The 11,913-nt window shown below is 42.0% G+C and overlaps 1 protein-coding gene across 7 annotated transcripts in view; it reads left to right on the forward strand.

Moving 5' to 3' along the window:
- The window catches only part of cdin1 (CDAN1 interacting nuclease 1), a 109,035-nt gene extending 98,711 nt beyond the window's left edge, over nt 1-10,324 (forward strand). For 6 of the 7 annotated variants that reach the window (XM_082143600.1, XM_082143596.1, XM_082143599.1 and 3 more), the window contains one exon: nt 9,224-10,324. In XM_082143600.1, the coding sequence (XP_081999726.1) occupies nt 9,224-9,416 (193 nt within the window). In that variant the 3' untranslated portion in view covers nt 9,417-10,324. The remainder of the gene's footprint in view (nt 1-9,223) is intronic. The other variant, XM_082143597.1, reaches the window with a different exon arrangement.
- Nucleotides 10,325-11,913: the final 1,589 nt, after the last annotated feature.

Below are 11,913 nucleotides of genomic sequence, written 5' to 3' on the forward strand. Positions count from 1 at the left end.
CCTATCTAGTTTATAAATGCCTCTTATTGATCGTATTATGAATGAATCATCCATGCAGGTTTAATTTTTTTCTTCTTGACCTGGTAATTTTTATGTGGGTCTTCCAGTGAAGCGTCGGTCTTCTCTCTGGTGACGTATGCACGATTCTTCAGTCATTCGTTGCTCTTAAACCCCGCCCCTGCAGTGTGTTTAGATGGAGAAAGGATTCAGGAGAAAGGGTTCAGTGCAGTGCGTTTAGATGGAGAAAGGGTTCAGTGCAGTGTGTTTAGATGGAGAAAGGGCTCGGTGTGTTTAGATGGAGAAAGGGTTCGGTGTGTTTAGATGGAGAAAGGGTTCGGTGTGTTTAGATGGAGAAAGGGTTCGGTGTGTTTAGATGGAGAAAGGGTTCGGTGTGTTTAGATGGAGAAAGGGTTCGGTGTGTTTAGATGGAGAAAGGGTTCGGTGTGTTTAGATGGAGAAAGGGTTCGGTGTGTTTAGATGGAGAAAGGGTTCGCTCTGTTTAGATGGAGAAAGGGTTCGGTCTGTTTAGATGGAGAAAGGGTTCGGTGTGTTTAGATGGAGAAAGGGTTCGGTGTGTTTAGATGGAGAAAGGGTTCGGTGTGTTTAGATGGAGAAAGGGTTCGGTGTGTTTAGATGGAGAAAGGGTTCGGTGTGTTTAGATGGAGAAAGGGTTCGGTGTGTTTAGAGATGGAGAAAGGGTTCGGTGTGTTTAGATGGAGAAAGGGTTCGGTGTGTTTAGATGGAGAAAGGGTTCGGTGTGTTTAGATGGAGAAAGGGTTCGGTGTGTTTAGATGGAGAAAGGGTTCAGACTGTTTAGATGGAGAAAGGGTTCAGTGTGTTTAGATGGAGAAAGGGTTCAGTGTGTTTAGATGGAGAAAGTGTTAGGTGTGTTTAGATGGAGAAAGGGTTTGGTGCAGTGTGTTTAGATGGAGAAAGTGTTAGGTGTGTTTAGATGGAGAAAGGGTGCAGTGTGTTTAGATGGAGAAAGGGTTCAGTCTGTTTAGATGGAGAAAGGGTTCGGTGTGTTTAGATGGAGAAAGGGTTCGGTGCAGTGTGTTTAGATGGAGAAAGGGTTCAGTGTGTTTAGATGGAGAAAGGGTTCAGTGCAGTGTGTTTAGATGGAGAAAGGTTTCGGTGTGTTTAGATGGAGAAAGGGTTCAGTGTGTTTAGATGGAGAAAGGGTTCAGTGTGTTTAGATGGAGAAAGGGTTCAGTGTGTTTAGATGGAGAAAGGTTTCGGTGTGTTTAGATGGAGAAAGGGTTCAGTGTGTTTAGATGGAGAAAGGGTTCAGTGTGTTTAGATGGAGAAAGGGTTCAGTGTGTTTAGATGGAGAAAGGGTTCAGTGCAGTGTGTTTAGATGGAGAAAGGGTTCAGTGTGTTTAGATGGAGAAAGTGTTAGGTGTGTTTAGATGGAGAAAGGGTTCGGTGTGTTTAGATGGAGAAAGGGTTCGGTGTGTTTAGATGGAGAAAGGGTTCGGTGTGTTTAGATGGAGAAAGGGTTCGGTGTGTTTAGATGGAGAAAGGGTTTGGTGTGTTTAGATGGAGAAAGGGTTCGGTGCAGTGTGTTTAGATGGAGAAAGGGTTCAGTGTGTTTAGATGGAGAAAGTGTTAGGTGTGTTTAGATGGAGAAAGGGTTCGGTGTGTTTAGATGGAGAAAGGGTTCGGTGTGTTTAGATGGAGAAAGGGTTCGGTGTGTTTAGATGGAGAAAGTGTTCGGTGTGTTTAGATGGAGAAAGTGTTCGGTGTGTTTAGATGGAGAAAGGGTTCAGTGTGTTTAGAGATGGAGAAAGGGTTCGTTGTGTTTAGATGGAGAAAGGGTTCGGTGTGTTTAGATGGAGAAAGGGTTCGGTGTGTTTAGATGGAGAAAGGGTTCAGTCTGTTTAGATGGAGAAAGGGTTCAGTGTGTTTAGATGGAGAAAGGGTGCAGTGTGTTTAGATGGAGAAAGGGTTCAGTGTGTTTAGATGGAGAAAGTGTTAGGTGTGTTTAGATGGAGAAAGGGTGCAGTGTGTTTAGATGGAGAAAGGGTTTGGTGCAGTGTGTTTAGATGGAGAAAGTGTTAGGTGTGTTTAGATGGAGAAAGGGTTCAGTCTGTTTAGATGGAGAAAGGGTTCGGTGTGTTTAGATGGAGAAAGGGTTCGGTGTGTTTAGATGGAGAAAGGGTTCAGTGTGTTTAGATGGAGAAAGGGTGCAGTGTGTTTAGATGGAGAAAGGGTTTGGTGCAGTGTGTTTAGATGGAGAAAGGGTTCGGTGTGTTTAGATGGAGAAAGGGTTCGGTGTGTTTAGATGGAGAAAGGGTTCGGTGTGTTTAGATGGAGAAAGGGTTCAGTCTGTTTAGATGGAGAAAGGGTTCAGTGTGTTTAGATGGAGAAAGGGTGCAGTGTGTTTAGATGGAGAAAGGGTTCGGTGTGTTTAGATGGAGAAAGGGTTCGGTGTGTTTAGATGGAGAAAGGGTTCGGTGTGTTTAGATGGAGAAAGGGTTCGGTGTGTTTAGATGGAGAAAGGGTTCAGTGTGTTTAGATGGAGAAAGGGTTCAGTGTGTTTAGATGGAGAAAGGGTTCGGTGTGTTTAGATGGAGAAAGGGTTCGGTGCAGTGTGTTTAGATGGAGAAAGGGTTCAGTGTGTTTAGATGGAGAAAGGGTTCAGTGCAGTGTGTTTAGATGGAGAAAGGTTTCGGTGTGTTTAGATGGAGAAAGGGTTCAGTGTGTTTAGATGGAGAAAGGGTTCAGTGTGTTTAGATGGAGAAAGGGTTCAGTGTGTTTAGATGGAGAAAGGGTTCAGTGCAGTGTGTTTAGATGGAGAAAGGGTTCAGTGTGTTTAGATGGAGAAAGTGTTAGGTGTGTTTAGATGGAGAAAGGGTTCGGTGTGTTTAGATGGAGAAAGGGTTCGGTGTGTTTAGATGGAGAAAGGGTTCGGTGTGTTTAGATGGAGAAAGGGTTCGGTGTGTTTAGATGGAGAAAGGGTTTGGTGTGTTTAGATGGAGAAAGGGTTCGGTGCAGTGTGTTTAGATGGAGAAAGGGTTCAGTGTGTTTAGATGGAGAAAGTGTTAGGTGTGTTTAGATGGAGAAAGGGTTCGGTGTGTTTAGATGGAGAAAGGGTTCGGTGTGTTTAGATGGAGAAAGGGTTCGGTGTGTTTAGATGGAGAAAGTGTTCGGTGTGTTTAGATGGAGAAAGTGTTCGGTGTGTTTAGATGGAGAAAGGGTTCAGTGTGTTTAGAGATGGAGAAAGGGTTCGTTGTGTTTAGATGGAGAAAGGGTTCGGTGTGTTTAGATGGAGAAAGGGTTCGGTGTGTTTAGATGGAGAAAGGGTTCAGTCTGTTTAGATGGAGAAAGGGTTCAGTGTGTTTAGATGGAGAAAGGGTGCAGTGTGTTTAGATGGAGAAAGGGTTCAGTGTGTTTAGATGGAGAAAGTGTTAGGTGTGTTTAGATGGAGAAAGGGTGCAGTGTGTTTAGATGGAGAAAGGGTTTGGTGCAGTGTGTTTAGATGGAGAAAGTGTTAGGTTTGTTTAGATGGAGAAAGGGTGCAGTGTGTTTAGATGGAGAAAGGGTTCAGTCTGTTTAGATGGAGAAAGGGTTCGGTGTGTTTAGATGGAGAAAGGGTTCGGTGTGTTTAGATGGAGAAAGGGTTCAGTCTGTTTAGATGGAGAAAGGGTTCAGTGTGTTTAGATGGAGAAAGGGTGCAGTGTGTTTAGATGGAGAAAGGGTTCGGTGTGTTTAGATGGAGAAAGGGTTCGGTGTGTTTAGATGGAGAAAGGGTTCGGTGTGTTTAGATGGAGAAAGGGTTCGGTGTGTTTAGATGGAGAAAGGGTTCGGTGTGTTTAGATGGAGAAAGGGTTCGGTGTGTTTAGATGGAGAAAGGGTTCGGTGTGTTTAGATGGAGAAAGGGTTCGGTGTGTTTAGATGGAGAAAGGGTTCAGTCTGTTTAGATGGAGAAAGGATTCGGTGTGTTTAGATGGAGAAAGGGTTCGGTGTGTTTAGATGGAGAAAGGGTTCGGTGTGTTTAGATGGAGAAAGGGTTCAGTCTGTTTAGATGGAGAAAGGGTTCAGTGTGTTTAGATGGAGAAAGGGTGCAGTGTGTTTAGATGGAGAAAGGGTGCAGTGTGTTTAGATGGAGAAAGGGTTCAGTCTGTTTAGATGGAGAAAGGGTTCGGTGTGTTTAGATGGAGAAAGGGTTCGGTGTGTTTAGATGGAGAAAGGGTTCAGTCTGTTTAGATGGAGAAAGGGTTCAGTGTGTTTAGATGGAGAAAGGGTGCGGTGTGTTTAGATGGAGAAAGGGTTCGGTGTGTTTAGATGGAGAAAGGGTTCGGTGTGTTTAGATGGAGAAAGGGTTCGGTGTGTTTAGATGGAGAAAGGGTTCGGTGTGTTTAGATGGAGAAAGGGTTCGGTGTGTTTAGATGGAGAAAGGGTTCAGTGTGTTTAGATGGAGAAAGGGTTCGGTGTGTTTAGATAGAGAAAGGGTTCGGTGTGTTGAAAGGGTTCGGTGTGTTTAGATGGAGAAAGGGTTCGGTGCAGTGTGTTTAGATGGAGAAAGGGTTCAGTGTGTTTAGATGGAGAAAGGGTTCAGTGCAGTGTGTTTAGATGGAGAAAGGTTTCGGTGTGTTTAGATGGAGAAAGGGTTCAGTGTGTTTAGATGGAGAAAGGGTTCAGTGTGTTTAGATGGAGAAAGGGTTCAGTGTGTTTAGATGGAGAAAGGGTTCAGTGCAGTGTGTTTAGATGGAGAAAGGGTTCAGTGTGTTTAGATGGAGAAAGTGTTAGGTGTGTTTAGATGGAGAAAGGGTTCGGTGTGTTTAGATGGAGAAAGGGTTCGGTGTGTTTAGATGGAGAAAGGGTTCGGTGTGTTTAGATGGAGAAAGGGTTCGGTGTGTTTAGATGGAGAAAGGGTTCGGTGTGTTTAGATGGAGAAAGGGTTCGGTGCAGTGTGTTTAGATGGAGAAAGGGTTCAGTGTGTTTAGATGGAGAAAGTGTTAGGTGTGTTTAGATGGAGAAAGGGTTCGGTGTGTTTAGATGGAGAAAGGGTTCGGTGTGTTTAGATGGAGAAAGGGTTCGGTGCAGTGTGTTTAGATGGAGAAAGGGTTCGGTGCAGTGTGTTTAGATGGAGAAAGGGTTCGGTGTGTTTAGATGGAGAAAGGGTTCAGTGTGTTTAGATGGAGAAAGGGTTCGGTGTGTTTAGATGGAGAAAGGGTTCGGTGTGTTTAGATGGAGAAAGGGTTCGGTGTGTTTAGATGGAGAAAGGGTTCAGTGTGTTTAGATGGAGAAAGGGTTTGGTGCAGTGTGTTTAGATGGAGAAAGGGTTCAGTGTGTTTAGATGGAGAAAGGGCTCAGTGTGTTTAGCTGGAGAAAGGGCTCAGTGTGTTTAGATGGAGAAAGGGTTCGGTGTGTTTAGATGGAGAAAGGGCTCGGTGTGTTTAGATGGAGAAAGGGCTCGGTGTGTTTAGATGGAGAAAGGGCTCGGTGTGTTTAGATGGAGAAAGGGCTCGGTGTGTTTAGATGGAGAAAGGGTTCGGTGTGTTTAGATGGAGAAAGGGTTCGGTGTGTTTAGATGGAGAAAGGGTTCGGTGTGTTTAGATGGAGAAAGGGCTCGGTGTGTTTAGATGGAGAAAGGGCTCGGTGTGTTTAGATGGAGAAAGGGCTCGGTGTGTTTAGATGGAGAAAGGGCTCGGTGTGTTTAGATGGAGAAAGGGCTCGGTGTGTTTAGATGGAGAAAGGGTTTGGTGTAGTGTGTTTAGATGGAGAAAGGGTTCGGTGTGTTTAGATGGAGAAAGGGTTCGGTGTGTTTAGATGGAGAAAGGGCTCGGTGTGTTTAGATGGAGAAAGGGCTCGGTGTGTTTAGATGGAGAAAGGGCTCGGTGTGTTTAGATGGAGAAAGGGTTTGGTGTAGTGTGTTTAGATGGAGAAAGGGTTCAGTGTGTTTAGATGGAGAAAGGGTTCAGTGTGTTTAGATGGAGAAAGGGTTTAGATGGAGAAAGGTGTGCTCTGGAAGCTGCAGGATCTGAGATCTGAGATGACACCACAGAGAGCTGTAATTAGTTATTCAATTACGCTGTGATTATGTGTGTGCATTGACGGGGAGGAGGCCACTCAAACGCCGGCTCACTCTCAGCACCTCCTTTCAGCTTTTTGTTCTTAAGTGCTGCGCTCTCATTAAAATGCCTTTTTAACCAGCATGGCACCTGCTTTAAACTCAGAAGCGTGCGCTCGTTACGCTAATGGCAGCATGTCTCAGCGGCGTCCTACTCTCTCCAAAGCCAACGCCACACAAATTAGCTACATTTCACAAACAATTTCACTGACTCGTTACGCAGTTAGATGTTTATTGGAAGATCACCGACTTCCCCCGAGCGATACTTGTGCCAGATTGAGGTGGCGAAGCAGTGGCCCACATAATAGACCTCTATTATAATTGGAGCCCTGTGTCCATTTATGCCTTTATTTATGGAAGCTTTGCATTGAAGTACATGCAGCGGCCTTTGTGTTTTTGCCTTCAGTGTTTGGACGCCTCCCTCGGGTTACGAGCGCGTGTATTAAACCCCGAACCCTTCGTCACCGGTGCTGTTATAAGCTCGTTCTCTCGTCTTCTCAACTCTTTTCAGACCCCCATGACGTCCAATGTGCCCATGAACTTGTTGTTTTCCTTCAGATTCCTCTGACCTCATCCAAACCCAGCAGTCAGTAGAAGAGCACGACTGTATGTCATCCGGTCTGATGTTACAGTGATAAACCTGGGTGTAAACTCAATGCGGGCTCATCAGAGCTATGTTTATGCAACGACTGTTGGGAAATACTGGAATAGATCCAATTAAAATGAATATATGCCCTCATGTTTTTATCCCTTTTTCAAAATAATCTTGTTTATAATCCCCAGATTATTGTAAATATACAGATTTTCTTTCTTTTTTTTAAACCGTATCGAGGGTTATCTGAAGTCGTGATTAATATGTTGCTACAAACATAAAGAATATTATATTCTGGTTGAAATATGGCTCTGTACTGTAGATAAAAGTGAAAGATGTGGCGGAAATGAAGAACAAAACCTTGTATACGGCACAATCCAATCCATTGGATCTTCCAGTGAGGGTCAGAGGTTACGCTGACAGTCAGAAGTCTGCGTGAGACTGAGATTTTCAACTCTTCAGTTTAGACAAGCACATCTTCTACACTGACTCACTCATGATCATTCTCGACCGCACGAGCAGAACTGAACTAAACAGCTAGTCGTTGTCATTGGATTACTAACAAATTACTAACCTGATGTTAAAGTCCCCCTTTAGTCAATCATTTCATCCCTTAAAACTCATCTTTGAACAACAAAATTACATATGTACCGTATTTTCCGGACTATAAGTCGCACTTTTTTTCATAGTTTGGCTGGTCCTGCGACTTATAGTCAGGTGCGACTTATATATCAAAATTAATTCAGACTGAGATGAACCAAGAGAAAACATTACCGTCTACAGCCGCGAGGGGGCGCTCTAGTTGGCGGAGTTGTTCAGAAGCGACACGGATGATGAAGAAAATGATGAGGAATGAGATCGCGGGAGCTTGGTGAACTTGTTTACTGGTAACTTGCTTGTTGGACTCGCTGGCTTATGTTAATTTAGCTTATTCAGCCTCCCAGATATTTGTTCTTTATGCTATTGTGTAGCTGAATAACGTGTGCAGTGCGTGTGCGGTGCGTGTTGCGGTGCATATGCGGTGCACGCCTAAAGTGCTTTCACATAAGCTGCGTTTGCAGTGCGTAACTGACCCGCGGCTGTAACCCCAAACACATTGTATTTCAAATCCAGAAGTTATCAGCAAATTTTATTTAAAAAAAAGAAAAAGTTTTTTGTCAGCATTGCGATTCTCTTTATATGTAGGCTATAGGCTACTCTTTAATAGACGTATTCACGTTTAAACACAATTTAAACAAACTATTATTCAATGCATTACTTCTATATAATTATATATTAAGTTGCTCAAGCAAGTGGTAAAATATTTAACCATGCACTTATATTAAAATCGCATACATTTTAAATTAAAACTTAAAATTGACAAAAACAGCAGACTCATACCCTTTCTTTTGCATAATTTAAATCTTTATACAATAAATCTTGCATGTCACAAATAACTTGTTTTTCCACCTCCACGAATGAGATGAGCGTTGTTCATTATGTCGCCTTGTTGAAGTAAATTGTAGTTTTCCTTGATTTACCAACGCTTGAAGTAAAAAGATGACTGTGAAAAATAGTAGGCTAGTATTTAATTAAATGCATTTATGATGAAATTACTACATTTTCACGTCAATCTGGTCAATCTGTATTCATTTTGACCACAAACCGTGTGCTGTCACTTTAATTCAGCGCGTGCAGCACAGCAAAAATAGACTCGGTGCGGAAACGATCGCTGCACTGCTGTATACGCACCGCACCTGGAACGGATCGACGGACTGCAACCGCGTGCATTGTGAAAGCTCTGACCTGTTAACAAGGGTACGGAAAAATATACGCACTACAAACGGAGTATGTGTGAAACGGGCGTTAATGTGTTACGTTAACATACTGGACACCTACTCAGCCTGTTGTTCTGTGTGCTACTGTGTAGTTGAATAACTTGCCTTTCCTGATTAAATGTCTGTTCTTGGTCTTGGATTTTGTGAAATAAATTTCTAAATAAATGCGACTTATAGTCCAGTGCGACTTATATATGTTTTTTTTCACTTCATGAGGCATTTTTTGACTGATGCGACTTATACTCCGGAGCGACTTATAGTCCGAAAAATACGGTAAATGTTTTTCATGCCTTAAAATATCTTGAATGTAACTCGACACCCTTGCCTCATTTAGTATGTGCGGTTCTATGAATATGCAAATGAGCCCCGCCTCCACTCACTCGCTCACTCAGCTCAGAGATCCACTGGTTGACGATCACACGTTGATCTGATTGGTTACAAGGTAGTTTGTGACGTCAGAAACACCAGCGATTTCAAAGCGTGTTTTTGAGACTGTCTTTGGTTCACTGCAGTTTTAAGGAGGAAATACTCAGCAATGCTGTCGACTTATGAATTTACACATGGTTTGTCTTAAAGCAGATTAAAAACACCACATACACACATAAACAACATTAAAAGTTGGATAAAAAAATTACAATGGTGATTCCCTGCCGTATTTAAACATGGTTAAGTTCTTCATGAGCGTAACGTGTGTGTGTGTGTGTGTGTGTGTGTGTGTGTGTGTGTGTGTGTGTGCAGGTTCGGTCCGGGTCTGGTCATCTACTGGTACGGGTTTATATCGGATCTGGACTGCGAGCGTGAGCGAGGGATCCTGCTGAAGGACGGCTTCCCCTCAGACATCGTGACCCTGTCTCACGGGCCGACCCCATGCGGAGCCGGAAGCCATTCAGCTTTCCTGCAGAGCGAGAGAACTGGCACACATCTGCCCTGACCTCCCGGTGAACTCCAGCCATCGGGGTGTAAACCTGCAGGTAGCGCTGGGCGGCTCCACGTTCACTCAGTGTGTGTGTGTGTGTGTGTGTGTGTTCTGCTGTAATAAAGTTGTGTTCTTCATATATTGTGTGTTTATCTTCTGAGGCTTCGAGTGACGCTCTGCAAAACTTCCTCTTCTGTCGAGCCGTGGAGAGATAACAGAGATATGAGAGATTCCTGTGGGATCTTCATTAACCCTGCACAGCCTGACACACGAGACGAGTCCGACACATCTATTCTTTCTATAGTGGAACACTTTATTAATTCAATTCAGCGCTTTTCACAATACACATCGTTTCAAAGCAGCTTTACAGGAAATGCATGAGTCCACTTTACAGTGTACAGTGATCTGATATCAGAGGAAACTAAGTTATGCATTTCCCAAATGTACAAAATCACAGTTAGTTAAAAATTTATTAATTTAAACAATGTAATAATTAAAGGCAGAAACAATGAGCTCATTAAAGTAATGAATACTTTCATGCTTTCAATATGAAACCATTTATAAAAAAGTGTATAGCTGATATCGTCTGATACAGTGAGGATATGGAGGAAAAGCAGCTCAGATTTATTCCCCAAACTGAGCAAAAATATGCAATTTGCTACAAATGCTGATATTAAAATGGATAAAAATATGAAATTCTGATGCTTGTGATGTAAATCAATAAGATCTTTATAACGTTATAGCAGATACTGACATTAAATGCATATAAATATCAATATTTGCCAATAATGTCTAAGTATGATGATATTAAATGCTTAGTTTTATGATCAAAGCTCTGTAGTTTTAAATCATATAATGCAATGCAATATAATGATGATTGACAGATGAACAAATAAAGCTTCCTCAAAAGCCTGATGATCATATTTGATACTCATTATTTTTCTATAAATGATGTATGATAATCAAGTAAACCTGCTTCAGTCCAGCTGAAATATTACTAACAATATCACAGTTATTCTTGCGTTTCGTTGATAAATCAGGGCAGATTTGACACAGAAAGACACGTGGAGCTGAAGGAGGACGACTGTACAATCTTGCTCATCATTAGAGGAATTATGAATGTGTGAATCAGAATATGATCCACCAGGCTTTAGGGTTAATGAGGACCGTCTCTCAGTCGAGCCTCTCATGATGTGTTACCCATAAACCCCTAACCCTGGATCAGGAGCCTTACACGGACTCGCAGGACAGAAAGAAGTAAAAACATGGTAAACGGCGAGTCAGTTCCTCCAGAGAGTTCCTGTGATTGTGTTGCTGATGATCAGACACTGTAAATCAGATGTGCTGCGGTGATGTGTACATGAGCCCGTGTTTCTGCTTCAGATTCAGGAGATCATTAATGTGCGTCACTGAACGCTGTAGTTCAGCGCGGTCATCTGATGGACAGCCCATGTCTTTCTGAACACTTCCATTCATCTTTTGAAACATCAAGATATTTTAAATGACACCTCAGATATTTCAGGCCGTCCATTGTAAGTCTGTTCACTGTGGAAGCTTGTGTCCGCCACAGAATAAAAAATAAAAAAGAATCACAATTCTGACTTTTTTTCTCACAATTGCAAGTTTATATGAGAATTGTGTGATATAACGTCGCAATTGCGTGATATAAAGTCGCAATTGCGTGATATAAAGTCGCAATTGTGTGATATAAAGTCGCAATTGCGTGATATAGTCACAATTATGTTATAAAGTCAGATTTGTGAAATATAAAGTTGCAATTGCGTGATATAAAGTCAGAGTTGCGTGATTTTAAAGTCAGAATTGCGTGATTTTAAAGTCAGAATTGCGTGATATAAAGTCAGAGTTGCGTGATTTTAAAGTCAGAATTGCGTGATATAAAGTCAGTTTCGTGATTTTAAATTCAGAATTGCGTGATATAAAGTCAGAATTGCGTGATATAAAGTCAGAATTGCGTGATATAAAGTCAGAGTTGCGTGATTTTAAAGTCAGAGTTGCGTGATTTTAAAGTCAGAATTGCGTGATATAAAGTCAGAGTTGCGTGATATAAAGTCAGAGTTGCGTGATTTTAAATAGTCACAATTATGTTATAAAGTCAGATTTGTGAAATAAAAAGTTGCAATTGTGTGATATAAAGTCGCAATTGCGTGATATAAAGTCAGAATTGCGTGATAGTCACAACAATTATGTTATAAAGTCAGATTTGTGAAATATGAAGTTGCAATTGCGTGATATAAAGTCAGAGTTGCGTGATTTTAAATTCAGAATTGCGTGATATAAAGTCAGAGTTGCGTGATTTTAAATTCAGAATTGCGTGATTTTAAAGTCAGAATTGCGTGATATAAAGTCAGAGTTGCGTGATTTTAAATTCAGAATTGCGTGATTTTAAAGTCAGAATTGCGTGATATAAAGTCAGAGTTGCGTGATTTTAAAGTCAGAATTGCGTGATTTTAAAGTCAGAATTGCGTGATATAAAGTCAGAGTTGCGTGATTT

This window comes from Leuciscus leuciscus (assembly GCF_965113295.1).
Source record: "Leuciscus leuciscus genome assembly, chromosome: 17".
In the NCBI taxonomy this organism is placed as follows: domain Eukaryota; kingdom Metazoa; phylum Chordata; class Actinopteri; order Cypriniformes; family Leuciscidae; genus Leuciscus; species Leuciscus leuciscus.